We start from the raw sequence: 19,455 nt of genomic DNA, 5'->3' as shown, positions 1-19,455 counted from the left end.
TGACCATGGCTCTCCAGTGATGGTTCAGGCAGGTGCTGGCAGCGCTGTCAGTCAGGAATCTACTCCTGGACAGACAGAGGCTAAAAGGAGAGCTGATAAGTGTGCTGTCAGCAGAGTGGAGCTGAGCACGATGGTTTAGCAGGCAACAGTACGAGCCGAGAGCTAACCTGAAAACTTTTTTCCTCTTTCTCTGCTCTGTTCTCTGAGTTAAGTACAGCTGAGTTATGGACCAGGGTCCATATTACAGAAAATTCTTAAGTCTGAGATTTGCTTTGTTGTCATGGCAACTTCAGTTAAGACTAAAGCCATAACAGAACAACAGTTCTTAAGTCTATAATCTTATCTTATTTCCCGATAAGAATAAGGTATTACAGAAACATCGTAAGTTGCCAAAATATCCTAAATATTTTCTTAACTTTAAGACAACCTCAAAGCATCTTAACTTCTGTTTTAATCATCTGTTTCTATTGTTTTATGCAGTGATAGGCAGCACAGTTCACTATAAGTAGCATAATGATGTTACATTTTTCTACGCAGAAAACAGTGCTTTGACTTTTGAGTTTTTGCTTATAACAGCTTTTAAAAGTGCCTAACACTGCAGACTCGATCTTCACCATTTACTTGTATTACCTTTGTGTGTTAATGTTGATGATAAAATATTACAGAGATGGTGGTGAATAATGAGGAGACAGAGCTGAACGTGTGTCTGTTTATTAGGAGGAGTACCATTAGCGAGCTCGGCTAAAGCGTTTGGGAAATGAAACTGAAACTGGAGAGCGGCAACGATCTGGAAAAACAGCAGGAAGCACTGCCACAATATTCTTAACTTTCAGTTTATCACCCTTTAGTATTATTTGACTTTCTTTACACTACTAACGGCAGCTAACGTTAGCTGTCTGACTAACTACTGATTACATGTTTACGTTTAAGCTGTGTGCGTATGGTCAGTTGCTAGGTAACAGACATGACAGTTGATTGTCAACTTCAATCATTAGTTAAGATTTTCTAACATGAGATAAGAAAAGATGATGTAAGATAAGATAACGTTCTTACATTAAGATAAGATTTGCTTCTGTATTACGAATTTGTGAAAAATCTTATCTTGACCCTTGTTTGAAAAAATTACAATGGCTTTTAACTAGCTTAACTCTGCAGCACTACACAATTCACATAACGCATTAGCAAGTGGCAGAGCAATATATCTACAACTAATGCTCACTTTGAGGAAGATATCCCTTTATGGCATCAACTGGAATCTATATGGTGGTCTATGGAATTCTATGAAATTGAAAACACAATTGGGTTGAATGCTTTTTCAAAGGCATTTTGCCACAGAATAAGCACAGTAGTTGAGAATATGTAGTTGCAAAGAGGAGAGGCGCTGTTCCTCTTTTCCTTTTGAATTTTGCCCTCTTTTTAGCTTTGTGTTCTCTTTGACAATGTAATCTACATGCAGTATTAGGGAAAGCAAATGCATATACATTACATTACATACACATGTTACTGTCTTTTGGGATCAGTTTGATACCAATTAAATTTGCAAGATTTCCATTTCCATTTTCATATCTGAGATCAAAGAGGCATGTGAGCTGAGAAAGTCTCTGGAATTATGAGGTTATCTTCATCTTCATGCAAAGCATCCTCAGTGGACCGTTGGTAAGTGGTGGCAGTTTGAGGTACAGTGTGACAGCCTGATTGCTTAATTTGGTTGTTGAGTGATATGTAGGGTTTAAAAGCTCTCAGCATCAGACTCACTTCATGGCAAGGAAGACCATAATGAAGAGTGTGATGAAGAGTCTCTTTCTCCTGGTGTTGGCAGGTGAGTTGCTGCTATACTTTATATTAAATAACTTTAAGCCAAAAACTGTGATGTTTTATTTAAGTTTCTGTGAGATGATCAATATTTTCTTTTCTCCTGTAATGAGTTATAGCAGTGGTCTCCTCATAGATTGTCAAAGGGAACCCTGACTGCTAAGACTTGTATGCCCTAAGATAGTGTACATGTTAAATACAATTAAAATGTGATGTGTAAACCAAATTGGAAAGTATTATTTATTATTAAAAAACATGTCAAATAGATAAAATTCCTCCACTAGTAGGTCACTGTGGCACTGTGATGTCAGATGGTTGCACTGGACTCAGTTCTGTGGAAAATACAACTATCAAAAAAGGTTTTCTCTTGGTAAATGTAATGCTGTATGTAAAGTTGGAAAGGCTGAATGATATATTTGTGTTAAATTAGATATTAACTTTGCTTTATCTCATGTAGTGGAAAAAAAGCAAGCGACCATTTTTGCAAGAAAAATGATAACCTACTAGTGGAGGATTTTTACTACTTTTCATACTAATAAAAGTATTTTGTTTGGTTTCTTTAATATATTTTAATAATATTTGACCACCATACTTAAAGGAGTCTCATGTTATTCTTTCACTCTCTGGATATTGGTCCTGCATGCTAATGACCACTGCTCTTAATGGCTGTCTCAGTAGAGGGGACAGGGTAAGGGGTGTGGTTAGTGTGAGGTAGAGAGTTCAACATTGGTTGCAGTGGAATACAAGGTAGAGAGACCGTACATAGACCGTTTTTTTAACCTTTTTTTACACTGAAAGCCTGACATATATATATATATATATATATATATATATATATATATATATATATATATATATATATATATATCAAAATTCAACCAAAGCACAATAAAAACTTCTATCTCTTGCTTTGCACACAGGAGCTACTAATATAACTTTAAAAGCATTTGTCAGATTGCATAACTGTTTGTAGCTACTGTAGTTATTTCACATTATAGATGATTTTGTGCTCGGCTGTGTTCATATTTAAAACAGGCTGCGTTCATACACTTCAAGTCCTTAAATCCACATAATGTTTCTCCCCACATTCATCTCCAACATGCTGACAGTGTCGCTGCTAATGCAGGACTCCATGAACACAAACTCTTCCTACCAGAGTGATGAGAAGCTCTGAGATTCAGCTCTGAGAACTGTAGCTGGGAGTCTCAGGGTGTGTTGTGTGCTGGTGGATCAGGAGGGAGTGATGCTCAGTAAAACCCCTCACAGTCATATAGTAGATATTGGTTAAACTGAGATTTTGATTGTTGGATGTTAAACATGGAATTTCTATAGCGTTTTAGTTTCTTTATTCATAAGCACTTTGGGTGGGACAGTAATAAAAGTGAGTGGCCCCACTAGACCCATTCACATCCTCAACACTGACTGCACTGTCAGTTACTGTGAACTCTTTTTAGCTGGTCTTTTTAACAAATTTTGATTGCTGAATGAGAGCAATGAGAGTATTTTAAGAGTAATTTAAGCAAAGTTTAGTTTTTATATATATTTTATTGAAATGATTGAACGTATATTGAATTAATATATGTAATGATGATGTGAAAACAGATTAGATTTGAGCATGGCATTTGATGTTGATAAAACTTTTTCTAGTAATATTTGAGACAGAGTTTCAGTGTCTGTCTTTGCGGACATTTTAAAATGTTGTGGATCCAATTCCACATTTCTCACTCTCTCTCTCTCTCTCTCTCTCTCTCTGTCTCTCTCTCACACTCTCAGTTCAGTTTAGCAGTGCTTTATTGGCATGAATGTAATAAAATACACTATTGCCAAAGCAGTTAACAAGAAACACATGGACATAAATAAGAGAAACATAACATTATAGATTATAATAGAACACTAGAAAATTAATTATTAACAGGGTTACTATTAGTAATCAATAAGAGTAAAGGAAAATCTCTCTCTCTCTGTCTCTCTCTCTCTCTCTCTCTGTGAGGTTATAAGGTTCTGGGCTTGTTAAAATATTAGTGGCTGTAGCCGGAAGCCCAGGAGTTGCCCCGGTAGTGATTAGTGCCTCAGTGCCTTTTAACGTTGCTGTATTTTCGTCTGTGTTGTAGACAAGAGCCAATCAAAACTCACATGTAAATGAGCTCATACATATTAAAGACCAGACAGATGAAGCTCAGGTTGGCTGACTGTATGAACACTATAACAGAAACAGAAACAAAGAAAAACAAATTCGAAGTGAAGAATTTCTGAAATAATGCAAAATAATCCGGTAAATATGCTTTTAATCATGTTTCCAATTCCCAATTCTTTATAATCAGTACCATTTTTTATTAACATGTTAACCATGTTTTACTAATTAAAGTTTGACGTGTTATTCTTTCCACACAAATCAACATGCTGAAATTCTAATTATCATTTTAGCTTTCATTCCTGATTTTTCTTGATAAACATGTGAAAATTAAAATTCCACTAGTAAATATTAAATACTGTGTAGTAAAAATTCAGGTTTGACTAGTAAAAATTGATTAGAAATATCATTTCATGTGTAAATTGAAGTCCTTGCAAATCCACTGTAAATTGAGAAACAGGGATTAAAAGCTAAAACTTGTTATAAGATCAGTTTGAACATGTAATCAGAATCTCAGCATGTCAGATCACTCTTCATTGATTTGGATTCCAAACTAAACCTACTTTCCATTTGGTGCAGCAGTGTGTGTTTAAAGCGTGAGAGGAATCTGTTAATATCATCTTTCTTTGTAACACCTACATTTGCATTTCTTACTGAAATAGTTTGTGCTGATCTGAAATCCTGCTCCTGTAGAGGGTTTGCTGTGATGTTCAGTCCAAACAGATCAAGGCGTGCATTTTAAATATGTCTGTCAACCAGCTGTGTGTGTGTGTATCTATCTGTGGCATGCGTGACCAAACATTTGGAAACATTGTAGAAAATATTCTTTAATCCACACCAGCTTCTTACAGAGAAAAATGACTATCAGAGTGATTCAGCTGTTATTTCTTGTGATTTTTTTGTCCTGTTATGAATCACTACCGCCATATTTAAATGAAGTAAATGCACCCACACTTCACAAAGCGCAAACAGTAAAACATGCTGGTAATCCTCGTTTATGACTCATCAAACAGTCCATTAATGATTCATTAATGTTAACTCTTGTTCTCTGTAATTCTCTGAAAGGTGCTGCACTGGGGGAAGTTCAGAAGAGGGTTTATGTGGGTCAGACTGTTCGCAACCTAGGAGGTGCTGCACCTAACAATCATGGTCGGCATCATGTGATTTTGTACCGTCAGAACTGTAATGGTCCTCTACGCTGTGGAGGTTCTCTGATTACTCAAGACTGGGTCATCACTGCTGATCACTGTGACTGCAAGTAAGAACAATATTTAGCAATATTTAATCAAACATACTTTGCAATTTGCTTTGTAAGCAGCTGTTATTTTTCCGATTACGACCTCTATTACGATGATAATATATATAGTATAGGATGCACTTTTTGTAACTATCAAATTCGCTAATTGATTTTGACAGGTCGTAGCCCCGCCCCTTTGACCTTTGACCCCATCATCATTATCATCATCATAATTACCCTTCCGCCACCCAGGGTGGGGGTGTCACCCATGACGTTTGACCCCCCATTATCATCATCATTATCATCATCATCATTTCCCTTCCGTCACCCTTGACCTTTTGAACAACTTGCCCATGCTTCAATGAAGCATCTAATTTAGACATCTGGTTTTGAACAGGAAATATTCTGGCGCCAATACACCCACCAGTCACCCACCCCACCGTCACCCTTCTGTCCACAGGTGGGGGTGTCACCCTTCATGAACAACTCCCTATTGTTCAATGAAGCATCTAACTTAGACATCTGGTTTTGAACAGGAACTCTTCTGGCCCCCCAAGAGTACCCCCACTCCCATTCTTCAATTAATCAGCTGGTTTAGACACATAAACAGGGAATGTTCTGCCCCTACCAACACCCCCTTGCCCCGGAGGCCTGAACAGGAAACCTCCGGCACCCCCCAACAACCCCCCCCCCCCCCCCCCAACACACACACACACACACACACACACACACACACACCCGTGTGCCACCGGCCTTACCCATCTGTCTTTGAATAGATAATATCTTGCTATATCGTCCTATTTCACCCGTATTATTTTCAGCCATTTTGATACGCTATGACGCTAACATCGATTTTCACGCCAATTTTTAAATACATGTCGACCAATCAGATGTATGTTTTCATAACTACACGTAAGATCAAACTCCTCCCTTCTGTCTGTGACGCTGTGAGCAAGGGTTTTTAAGAGTTAGTGTTTCAAGAGTCTATATGCAGATAAGCAGCTAAGAAGCCATGGCCAACGCACCAGATGCCCCTAAAAAGTCTGTGACAGCTTTGTTTAGATCAACATTTTTGCTCAATGAGTCGGACAAATTTCACGCGTGGAGACTATCCAACGGAAGCTACTTTGGATTCGTTTTTGATGAACAAAACGACAGCGTTACCCTCTTCAGCAGTCCGACAGAGAGTTTCACGGATACCACGGGGAAATTCATTCTGCATCGGAACGATTGGAGCAGTTTCAAGAGACACTGCGGTGAATTATACTCTTACATGATGTAAAGATATACAAAGTGTGAAGCTGATTACAAGATACTCATAGTACCCTGGAAACCTTCAGGACATCCATTTTCACACACTTTTGCTCTCCATACCAAAAAGAATGCCGACGACACGTGCGACATATGTCTATCTATGTTGTGCAACCGCAAGCGTTTGGCACCGGGTACGGGACTCATCAGAAAAGATTCCCACGTGATCGTAAAATGGGGAGATTGGAAAGAATTATATCAAGAATGCATGGAATGCATTGAAAGATTGTTTGATGAGCTGGAACGAATTAAAAGTATAAAAAAACTTAAAATGAGACTGTATGATTATTTTGAAACCGACACCAGCTATCCGTTTGCAAGCAACGTTGATGTGGACATTGACATTGTGTTTGTGAAAGAAATTAGGGGAGGAATCAGAGTGATGTCCCAAAACCCATCACGTGCTGAATAAAGCCAATCCCCGCAGCGTCGGCGCTTCACAAGGTTTTTGTACTCACAGTGAACGTCTGCTGAAATGGCTCAGGAACGCTTAAACATGTACTCTTATGTTCTGAACACGGAGAACTCTTCTACAGGATCGACTCAACCGAAAGCATCTGATGAATTTGACGAGTGTATAAGCACGGTCGTGCTTTCCATCATCCGCGCTGTGACCGGCGATCTGCTGGAAAGAATCATTGAAAGAGATATGAAAGAAAACTGCAACGGCTGCGCCATTGACCACCCTAGTCAGCATCAGCATACATGTTTGTATGATCCTGAAGACTACTATCTACACATCAACGCTAAAAGACTGTTGACAAAACTGTATGAACCTTGGCTAAAATACACCTTAGCCAGAGCTCTAAAGTTGTGCAGAATTTCTTCCATACCATCTCTGGAAAAAATCCAAGCCGTTGCTAAAATGATCGTGTGCGATTTACAAGATGAAACTCACATCAAGGCGACTCTGAAAGAGATCAAAGACAAAACTGCACAGGTCTACAGCGAACAAGTGAATGAAGATATTGTCGACTACTGGAATTTTCACAGCTCTCTGGAGCCGCAGACCCATCATGGGTAACATCATCACCACCGTCTCTAACCTCTCCAAGAAGCGTCTGAAGGTACGGGTTACATCTGTGCTCTGCAAAGTAATTGAAGCGAGAGTTAATGATGAAAATAGTTTTTCAAGTCAGTTATACGTAGACCTACACTCTGTTGTAAAACTAGAAGAGAAAATGGAGTTTGTACGATGATCAAACGTGAATTGGAACAATCTGCTCTCTGCTGCTGTAAATAGTTCATATCCCTTACATGAATATATGTATCATGTTTTATATCACATGTTCGAATTATCGACTGAATGTAAATTTAGTCATTTTTTGTGCATCTTAACCTATGTAACCGATGTGTGTGTTTTAAAGATCATGAACAAGGAAAATATCGATGTTGGAAAAACGATTGACTGTTTGTTTTCTTTTTATCAGACAAAAATGTAAATCTAATTCACGTCACTAGATTTCTGAGTTTGTAACAATAAAATGTTGACTCCACACTCGTTTTTGTCCATTACTACAGAGGCGCACCAAAATGACTGAGCGGTTGTTGAAAAATATATATTATACACCCTCTGACCCAGGGTCTTACGGAGGGGTTGAGAGTTTGCAAAGAGCTGTTGTTGAGAAAATAGGTAAAAGGATAAACGATAATGACCTCAAAAGCTGGTTAGCGGCTCAGGATGCGTACACTCTCCATAAACCTGTTTCTGTGAAATTTAAAACAAACAGAGTTTTTGTGAAAAACATGGATGAACAATGGCAAGTCAATTTAGTGGATATGACCAACTTATCAGAGAATAATGACAATATGAAATTCATGTTAACTTGTATAGATATTTTATCCAAATATGCTTGGGTACGTGTATTACGAAACAAGTCAGGAGTCGAGGTAACCAAAGCTTTTGAATCCATTCTTAAGGAAGGGAGAGTTCCTAAAAAACTGCAATCGGATCAAGGTAGAGAATTTTTTAACAAAACCTTTCAAGGTTTAATGAAAATGCATCAAAATGAAACCCGTACAAGGTTTTAAAAACATTGAAGGAATTTGTCTCGTTCACCTCGACAGGTTTCATTTTGATGCTGCTGTGGTAGTTGTGATCGTACGCGTGAACCAAGTCCTGTACTACGTCGATGTATTTTCTCATATTAACGGCTGTGAAATATTTCCACATTTTATTCCTGAGCGTCTTGTTAAACCGCTCACAGATTGACGCCTTTTGACCCGTGCCCGTAGCGAAGTGAACGATGTTGTGCATTTTCATAAGAGTACATGTTTAAGCGTTCCTGAGCCATTTCAGCAGACGTTCACTATGAGTACAAAAACCTTGTGAAGCGCCGACGCTGCGGGGATTGGCTTGGGGGGTGCCGGAGGTTTCCTGTTCAGGCCTCCGGGGCAAGGGGGTGTTGGTAGGGGCAGAACATTCCCTGTTTATGTGTCTAAACCAGTTGATTAATTGAAGAATGGGAGTGGGGGTACTCTTGGGGGGCCAGAAGATTTCCTGTTCAAAACCAGATGTCTAAATTAGATGCTTCATTGAACAATAGGGAGTTGTTCATGAAGGGTGACACCCCCACCTGTGGACAGAAGGGTGACGGTGGGGTGGGTGACTGGTGGGTGTATTGGCGCCAGAATATTTCCTGTTCAAAACCAGATGTCTAAATTAGATGCTTCACTGAAGCATGGGCAAGTTGTTCAAAAGGTCAAGGGTGACGGAAGGGAAATGATGATGATGATAATGATGATGATAATGGGGGGTCAAAGGTCAAGGGTGACACCCCCACCCTGGGTGACGGAAGGGTAATTATGATGATGATGATAATGATGATGGGGTCAAAGGTCAAAGGGGCGGGGCTACGACCTGTCAAAATCAATTAGCGAATTTGATGGTTACAAAAAGTGCATCCTATACTATATATGATAATGTCTGCTATTGCCCAGAAACATTTGTCTGGTGTTTTGTACCAAACACTGTCATTTTCCCTTTGAATTAAACAGACTCTTTTTGTTACCGTGTAAGTTATTAGCTTGCTAAACTAGTGCTAGCAGGAGGGATTTTATATTTTGTAGTTTTTTATATAAACAGATATTTCAGTTATTCCAGTTGTTAAAAGAAAATCATGGCTTGGAACAAAAAGAATTTATAGATACTTTTGACACTTTCAATGAATTATTTAAATATGTAAATATACAAGCTTTAGAGAGAGGACCACTTAAAATCGTTTAAAGACCTCTTGACTTGAAATGATAAGAAATAGTTAGGCCTTGTTAGCAGCATACAAGAAAACAATCACTGTCACAACGAGCCCCCTCAATTACATGATTAGCATGACAAAGTATATAAAATCTTTATTATGAAAAAACTAACTTAAGTTTTATAACTAAGCCCTTCTGTCTACTCAAGAGAAACCTTCCATAATTGTAATGATTGAGAATGTGACAAACTAAATTTATGGAAAGTTCTGAAGTTGTGGCTGTTTTAGATTATAAGGAATATTAATTTAATTTGTTTTTTATTCATAGTATTCGATTGCATCATTAAGAAGACCACATTGCCATGTTGGTAGGTGAGCTGTAACTTGTCTCATCACCGTTACTGCAGATACAGCCCTGCAGGTGGCTGAAGACCCAGCAAAATAGATTAGAATGGAGATGTTTACTGAGCAGCAAACAAACAGCACAGCAAAGCTATAATCAGCCACTGGAGCTGTTGAATGCATCTCACTGGCTGATCTAGTGTCGTGTTCCAAACCACTTACCTGTGTACTTCACCTGCCACACTAATGAGTGCACTTCTAATGGTATTTGTGCTATTTTTACACACTGTTTAGTGTACTAGTATGCAGATTGAGACATGAAAATAATGACGTAGCAGGAAGTCTCAGCTATTTAGATTTCAGCTTTCATTTATTATCACTACAGCAACAAATCAAATAAAGTCAAGTCAATACACTCAAATATATCTGTTAATATGGTTTAAAAATGTGATTTAAAAAGTTTAAAACAAAACATGTTTTACTGCCTTTGCTGGATCGTTTCTGGCTTTACCTCATTACAAACAGCCACAGCACTGCTGCATAAACTTGATGTTGCTACCAAAATGGTGGCAGCATGATTGTGATGTCATTGGAATACTTTTGCCCAGTAAATTTGTTGATTTCATTTAATTTTTCACATTTTTTAAATCTATCTATCTATCTATCTATCTATCTATCTATCTATCTATCTATCTATCTATCTATCTATCTATCTGCAGTGCCCTCCACAAATATTGACACAACTGGTGAACTATATATTGTCATGAAATAAATATTTTTCTTAAATCTATATGTGCCACAATTATTGGCACTCCTAGAATTTTTTAAGAGTAAAATCTAACTGAAATATATTACCATTCATATTTTATGTTTTAAAGTTCACCTGAGCGATTAGGAACACTTAAATGGGCACCTATGACTTCCTGATTCACTGGGGAATGTATATGAGATAAAACACTGGCCAAATTTCCTCAGTCATCCATTACTATGAGAAAGACCAGACAAAACAGCAGTGATGTGCAACAAAATGTTAAACTGCACAAATCAGAAAATGACTACAAGAAAATAGTTGAAAATGCATATTTCCACTATCAGGACATAAAGCAAGAAGCTTAAAACAACCAGTGGTGTTAGAAATCTGCTGGGACGAGGATGTATGTCTACACTGTCCTCATGGAAAGTGAGGAGGATGATTTGAGTGGACAAAGAATCTACAAAGATCACAGATGGGTAACTGCAGACATTAGTGAGGTCTTGAGGACAGAATGTCTCCCAAACCACAATCAAACATCACCTATGTAACCACAAGTTGTTAGGGGGTTGCCAGAGGAAAGTCTCTGCTGTCAAGAACCAAAAAACTCAAGCGCCTACAGTTTACCAGATTTTACTGCAACTTTCAGTTGGACTGTGAGTGAGACCCAAATAGAGGTCTCAGATCCTTTTCCATGTGTTCCAGTCTCGATAAGCATTATTGGAGAAGACTCTGTTATCCTTGGCTGCACTAAGTATTAAATGAAGGGGTGCCAATATCTATCTATCTATCTATCTATCTATCTATCTATCTATCTATCTATTATTATTATTATTATTGTTGTTGTTGTTGTTGTTGTTGTTGTTGTTTTGTTATTATTATATTAAAAAATAATTACAACAGGAGGATTACATGTGCACAAGTTTCTACAACAAAATTCTAGTATCGGTATATGTGGCAATTGAATGGCAATATAATGTAACACTTTTCCAATAAAAAGAAAATTGCAAAAAAAGTTCACTCACTTTCACCAAACATATCATTTAACTTTGTATTGTAATTAGTTTTGAACTCCAGTTTTGGAAACTTCTGTTTTCAGTTCTTTTTCTTTGACTTTCCCTTCATTATAGAAGGGAAGATTACATTTTTAGGGTGCTCTGTGACTTTGCACACAGTACTGTATACATTTTTAAAATGAAGAATGTATTTTATATAAAATTTTATACAAAAATTTATTTTATTTACATTAATTTATTTATTTAAGAGATGTTGTTAAAAAGGCAGATACTTTATTGTAGTAGTCCAGCATCACCTAAACATTCTGCTTTATCAGAGTACAATAATGACAAAATCAAATATCAGCCTAATCTAAACACTCAAATTAATTTCATTTTCATTATCTGCCAATACTGTTATGATTCTGGTATCATCATCATGCATCCTGTTTATTTCTCAGTTTACCTCAGAATGCAGAGTGTAAAGAGGATAGAGCACTGCCTTTAGTTCTGTATTACATAATGAATGTAAAAAGTGATGAAGAAATGCAGGTAGTCTAGTACAGATGTGCTCTGAACTCATCTTTGTTCTCATTCTCTTATTTTGTGCTGTTAGGCTCTTAAGGGCAGTTTTGAACTCTCATCCGAATCCTGATCATGAAGATGTGGATGAAAATGAGCGAGAAGAGCGGAGGATCGCGGAAAAACATTATTGTTGTGACGACGGAGATCATGATATCATGCTACTGAGACTGAGAAATGACCAACATCAACATCATCAATTTCCCACCATTCAGCTCCCTCCTAAAAACTGCACTGCACCGCATGTTGCCCAGCAAGTTCTTTATTACGGCAGGATGAATGCATGGCTTGGTCAACAAGACCGTCATCATAGAAATCTGCGAAGGATGTGTAAGATTCAAGTAGATGTGCTTTTCAAATGAATCAGATTGTAGACCAAAATTACCATCATCTCTTTTTCACAGATCCCTTCGAAGCAGATCGGCTTCGCTTTGCAAACACCCCTGTTGTGGCGTGTCAAACTGGAGCACCAAATGACTGTCCACCAATACAAGATTACCCCTATGTCCCTGGTCACTGTGTTTGTGTTCAGCATCAAAATATTTCATCTAATCGAGTATGTTTGCTCGTAATCCTACATCAGTCATGTGTACTGACTTTAATACACACAGTGAAGATCCACAAACTACTTCTTTCTGTGTATTTGCAGGGTGATTCTGGTGGGAGCCTCGTCTGGAATGGGCTGCTGTATGGAGTGCTTTTAGCTGGACCTGACTATCTCAATGGTGGTCCAACAAGTTTTGCAAACATTTGTGACCCGCTCTACAGAAACTGGATTGCTCAGACTGTTCATTAAGTGCAACTGTAATTTCAGAGATCAGTGTGATGTGTGCTGCTGTGTGATAATAAAGAGATCTCAGATCTCCCTATAAGCATAAACATGACTCCGTCCTCTTTCTGTGTTTATTCTGTACATCATTGAGACATGAATTTACGTCTTTAAAACGATTAATTGTTCTGATGTGCCAAATTCGGAGTGAAATATTGTTTCACCTCTTACTGTATTAAATGTAGGATATATTAACCCTCTAAGGTAAGCATTACGATATGTTATTAAATAAGTAAACATAATTAAAAGAAATGTTTAAGAAATCATTTTCTTTTGGGGTACGCTTTAGCATGCATCACTTTAAAGCAATGCTTTAATGTAATGGTGAGGAATGAATTATTGTTTCAAATTTGAATAAAGTTTATTCCAACACTCGTGGAAAATCACCAGTTGAATTTTCATGCCATTTGAAATTGAAAACTTTAAAATGATCTTTTTTCAAAAGAAAACCATTGTACCATCCTATAGGAATGAATGTTTTAAAGAGAGTAAGCATATTTCAGCAAACTTTACAACAATCTATCAAACAAAATGAGGACAATGAGTCACATTTCAGTGTTTGATCTTTTGTGTTATATTTAAATACCTATTTTCAGTTAAAGTGCACTGTTTAGTAGACTGCACAGTGAAATAGTTTGTACCTTATTACAACATTATCGAATTTATCTGGGTTAAACGTTAGAGACAAAAAGGAAATTGTGATGACTGTTATGCTTATGAAGAGTACATAAGTCCACAATACCAAAAAATGTCATGGTGAGAATTCATAAAACTATGGGGCTTGCATTTTAACAATTTTCCATTACTTAATTATCAAATAGTACATTAAACAATTAAAAATGAAAAATTACTGAGCTAGTATTGTGAATCCATTTTTTTCCAGATTGTAAAATGACGGACGCTTTCAGAACAATTTTATGGAGTGAGATGATGGAGCTAAAACATGTGACACCAAGGCCACATGGTTTAGCTCCATTTTTTTGTCGAGCGACACATGTTGCCTAGACAAAAATTGGCCCTAACCCTTGTGTGGTTCTGGTGGACCCACTGCATTATTGTTTTTTTTTTTTTTTATCAATACAGCTATAACAATTTATGTAAAAATACCAGATGTTTAAAATATCACAAGTGGTCAGCGTAGGGTTCTCCTTCAGCAGCTGTAGTCAGTCAGCAGCATGTCCATGTTGTCCACCCTCACACACACACACACACACACACACATATACAAACACATACACACACAGACATACACACACACTAACAGCAGGTCATGTAGGAGGAGAACAGAGTGAAAGGACACAGCACCTCCACATGTTTATTCCCTGCAGGTTCACCCCAACACCACATGTGTAATATAAATGTGTAGGGGCTGTACAGTGTGAAGTCACTGAAAATGTGTTATTTTATATGTTGTTCACAGAAAATGAACAAAGGCCAAAGAATTTTTGAAATAATAATAATAAATCACATCATTTTTTCTTTTGGTAAACACAGATCCGAACATCATACAAGGGTTAACAGCGCATAGCTGAGTGCAAGCCTTGAGCGGTATTTTCCCCATAGATATACAGACATAGATACAGCGTGGGGTTCAGCCAGGCACTTCAATGGCGCTGCCATTTTAGGGCGGTCAACATTGCTGCCTGACAGCATTCAATGCAGGTTAATAAAAGTACTGTCCAAAATTATTCTATTTCAATCTCACTCAGAAAGGGGAATAGGATTATATAATGGAGAGAACGTAGCAGTCGACACTCATGTTTGTGTGATGATTCTGTGTAGATATGACTCCTTGATGTGATTGTTTTTCCTCTGGTTTTATACTACACTTATTTCATTTAATAGCCTACACAGGAGATCTTAACTTGATGTAGCAGTTACATTAATTTATTTACAACGATTTCTAATGCTGAGTAAGCACTGCAGGTAAGTTACAGCATTCCTTAATTCTTATAGTACCTTCTCACACTAAGCTGAAGTCAGCTCCTTATTCACCAGCTTCTTGTTTGAATTTTCCCGTTCCACCTTAAATGGTGTAGCCTGTGCCACTAGAATGTAACTGCTGCACCATTCAAGGTGGAATGGGAAAATTCGAATAAGATGCTGTGTTTTGGATGGGTTATTGCGTTTTTATGTGCATTAAGATTAGAAGTTATTCGCACGTTGATGGATTTGCTGATGTGTGTGTGATTGTGTTTCTACCAGAGCTTGTGCTAAACTGTGGTAGGTGCTTTCCTGCTGCTCCAGACAGCTAACCAGCACCATCACCATCATTATTAAATAGAAATAAAAGCTACCTAGAGCAATCTATGTCTGAAGATTATAGCAAAGCAAATTTGGTGATAATCGGTTAGGTACTAGTGCAGTTATGGCCGTTTTAATCATGAGAACTCATCATATCTCATTACCATGTATTATACAGTGTTTACAAGATTTTCCCCTTTTCGTTTGTACGCCGTTCTGAGTTTCTCAGTAAAGCGGAGTCATGGACTCCATCTTCAACTTGTTCTTTGATCCCCTCCCCCATGCTATAATATAAATATTGCTTTGAAGTTAATTAGCAGTACTGTCCATTTTACAGATGTTTATGGAACAACAGAACCAGCATGTATTGGCTCCTCTTCATTTTCAAAATGCTACACTGACATATTTACATACCCTGCTTCTATATTTTATGTAGAAGATGTCATAAGATGGTAATAAAATATTGTGTTTTATTCCTATGAATTTTGTCAATGTCCTTTTTTTATATGAGCCATATTGTACTTATCATTCATCACTGTTCTTGTGAGCTGTCATGCCTTCTGTAGCGGAGAACGACATCCCTCACTCCGTCCAGCACTCCAACTCCCAGAATTCACTGGGAGGTAACATGATCAGGAACTCTCAGCCATCCGCCTACCAATGTTCACGCTCACCTGAGTATTGATTGTTTACACCTGTTTCAAGGACTATAATGTTTGTCTACCATGTTTTGTCTTTGCGAAGTATTGTTACATCCCCGTGCATTCCCGAGCCTTGTTTTTTGTGTATTGACTAGTGATGGCCAGATGAAGCCTCATGAAGCCTTGAAGCATTCCATCCAGCTGGTTTAAAAAAAGGTTAATTTCTTGAAGCTTCATGTGCACACAAACCCCCCTGCTGGTTAAAACCTTTATTGTCATTTCAACTATTTGTGATGGTCTCTTGGCTGTCTTGCAACATTGTCAGCATGGGAATAATCACTGCCAAGAATAAAATACCTTCATTTGATTTTCTGTGGTTCATTCATTTATTCATCTAGTCTGTTTTTGATTAATGTGTGGGTTATGGTAATAGAGGTCAAAAAAACTTTCCAGTATGATTTCAGTCAATAAATAAATCCAATAGGACATGAGATGTTTATGTTAAAACTGTTGCAGTGCTTTCAAGAGATGAGACAGTGATTGTGGGGTGATGGTAACTTTATTCATTTTCATTAAGAAACAATATTTTTTCCACTGTGCTTGGACTCAGTCGGTTTCTCTTTTTGGAAATAACCTCTCCGGCTTTGGAGAAAACCCTTTCACATGGTACTGAGGAGGCAGGGGTGCACAAGTATCCCACAGCAAGCTTGTATAGGCTTGGATATATGCACCTCTGCCTCTCCCAGGACTCAAGGGGATCCTCTGTTCTGCCGATGTTCCGCTCTGCCAGGTATCTCTGCACTTCAACTGTGGCATCAGCTGTGACACTGAATTCTTCTTGACTCAGTGACCATGGTATCTAAATGAAACCACAGTTTGTTTCCTGAGAAGCAAAAACTGATAATATAAATGAGGACATAATTACAAAATTGACTTTAAACCAAAGCAAAAATACTGACCAGGTCTTTCAGCTACAGCATCGTGTGATGTTGAAGCTGCAGCTGGAGATAAATGTGAGATTACATTGGCACATTCAAAGGTGAGTCGTTTTATTGCTTCATCTGCCTTTGTAGGGCTAAAGAAGCCAAGTGATTTGTATCTTGGGTCTAGTAGTGTTGCCAGTGACATAATGCTCATGCTTTGGACTTTGTCAAGCTTTTCCCTAAGAAGCCTGATGAGATGCTCTCCCAGTTCCCTAGCTACTGGGACCGTTGCCTTTGCTGACTCTTCCTGGAGCATCTTTTCAACCATTTTCAATAATGGCACCACTTTGGGGCCAGATACCTTTTTCTCCTCTGACAGCTCCACAGTAGCCTCGTGAAAAGGAGACAGTATAGACAGGCACCCACAAATATTGTAGTCATCAGAGGTCAGCGCAGGAATGTCAGTTTGTAAGCCAGCCAAAGCTGCCCCCACAGGCTCCCTTAGTTCTGCTACTTGCTCCAGCATTTGAAATGTGCTGTTCCACCTTGTTTCAACTTCCTGAATCAGTTTCTTTTTTGGTTTTCCCATCTGCTCTTGAACAAGGTCCAGCTTCTCCTTTAAAGATAAAAAAGTAAATGTTACATATGTAGCAATATAAAACAATGTGTAAACAAATATGAAAATAAATGTTACTGACTTTGGCAGTTGTGCTGCTCCTAAAATAGCCCACCAGCTTCATTGCCTTTGTACGAATGGTGGACAGCAGTGGGGTTAGTTCAAGAGCCTTTTTAACGACTAGATTCAGGGTGTGAGCAATGTAGACTGCATGGCGCAGCTTCAGGTTCCTGCCACAGGCAACCATATTAGATGCGCCATCAGTAACAAGACATGTGACTTTTGATTTTATTCCCCATTCTTCCATGAGGGAGGATTTCACACAGGCCAAATTTTCAGCTGTGTGTGCCTGTGGGAATTTCACTACACTAAGTAGTGTAGACTTCAGACATGAGTTGTGATCTATAAAATGGCAGGTTACAGCCAAGTAGGCATCCATATTGAGAGATGTCCACATGTCTGCTGTCAAACTCACTGCAGGGACTTTCTGGACCTCAGCTTTTGCCTTCTCTTTCTCTTGTTGATATTTGGCCTCAGCCATGGCCTTTACAGCCTAAAGGGAAGGTAGAAAATAATGATTATTTATTTCAGTACTACTTTAGTAGTACTGACGTATTTCAGTACTTTATCCATGTCATCACACATACCTTCCTAGTTGGGAGAACATAGGTTGGATCCAATTTAGCTACAAAGTCCCTGAAGCCTTTATCCTCAACTATGCTGAATGGCTGTGTGTCTTTAACAATCATGGAGACCAAAGCCTCATCCAGCTCCTCCTTTCTGGTCACTGCCTTGTAAAGATTAGATTAAACTTTGTCATTGAAAAGTACAGTACTCACCAATGAAATTCACGTAAGCGTCCAATCCGAATTGCAAATAGCATGTAAGGTACAGAGGATAATGCAATATATAAATATGTATGTACAGTAGATACACATTTTACATGTGCATAATAATGTTAACTGTGCAAAAGCAAAAAAGGTTATGGTTTAATTACAGTATTTGCATGTCTTAAGTAATTACATGAACATGTGCACATGTGCAATGGTTGTTTTTGTTTTTTTTATTTTGTGATGTGTATGATGAATATAGTATTAGTATTGTCAATGTCATTATTATCATGGTTGATAAACAAATATGAAAAATGGAAAAGCATACCCACCTTGGCTGGTCCAACTCCATTCCCCTCACCATTTTCATGACAGGCACGATAATGCCTCAGCATAGATGAGGTGTTGTTGTTGTACCCCAGTTGCTTGGCACACAACAAACACTTCACCTTTGAATGAAAGAAACGACTTGTAAATATTATAGTAGTAACACATTTCATTATATTCAGGCAAATTATGTGTAATACCTTATTGGGAGAGATCTGCTCAAAGTGTTGCCATACAGGGGAAATTCTTCTCCTCTTACCAGGCTCCATGAAAACAAGTTCCTCTATGTCACAGGCAAATTGGCGAAACTCCAACACGAACACTAACACGCAAATTTTGCGGGGATCCATTGCGCTTTATATATGTTCATAAATCACGCCAAAACTCGAACCACTGCCTGAACCAGCGGGGCTTCAGACGTCATCAGTGACGTACCTCGCCCTTAAGGAAGCAAGCCTCGATACGCGCTTCATAAACGACTTCTTGGATTTCTCGACACAAGCTCCGAAGCCTCGGTATCATTTGCCCATCACTAGTATTGACTTTCCGGTTTTTGATATTCTACCTGTTTTTTTGTTTACGACTTTTGCCTTGCCCTTTTGGACTCTGTTTTGATTTCGTGTGTACCGACCCTCGACTGCTTGTACTTCGATTACGGATTCTCCCTACATTAAAAACGTTTTACTATAG

General features: G+C 38.2%; 1 protein-coding gene across 1 annotated transcript; it reads left to right on the top strand.

The window, feature by feature from the left end:
• Positions 1–1,775: 1,775 nt before the first annotated feature.
• Positions 1,776–13,191, top strand: LOC118807532 (trypsin-10-like). The gene is made up of 5 exons (XM_036569555.1): positions 1,776–1,819; positions 5,009–5,201; positions 12,390–12,685; positions 12,760–12,911; positions 13,005–13,191. The coding sequence occupies exons 1-5, from the start codon at positions 1,777–1,779 to the stop codon at positions 13,149–13,151; spliced, it is 831 nt and encodes a 276-aa protein (XP_036425448.1). The 5' UTR covers position 1,776; the 3' UTR covers positions 13,152–13,191.
• Positions 13,192–19,455: the final 6,264 nt, after the last annotated feature.

The sequence above is a fragment of the Colossoma macropomum genome, unplaced genomic scaffold, assembly GCF_904425465.1.
Source record: "Colossoma macropomum unplaced genomic scaffold, Colossoma_macropomum, whole genome shotgun sequence".
In the NCBI taxonomy this organism is placed as follows: domain Eukaryota; kingdom Metazoa; phylum Chordata; class Actinopteri; order Characiformes; family Serrasalmidae; genus Colossoma; species Colossoma macropomum.
This window is presented reverse-complemented; position numbering and strand designations above follow the sequence as displayed.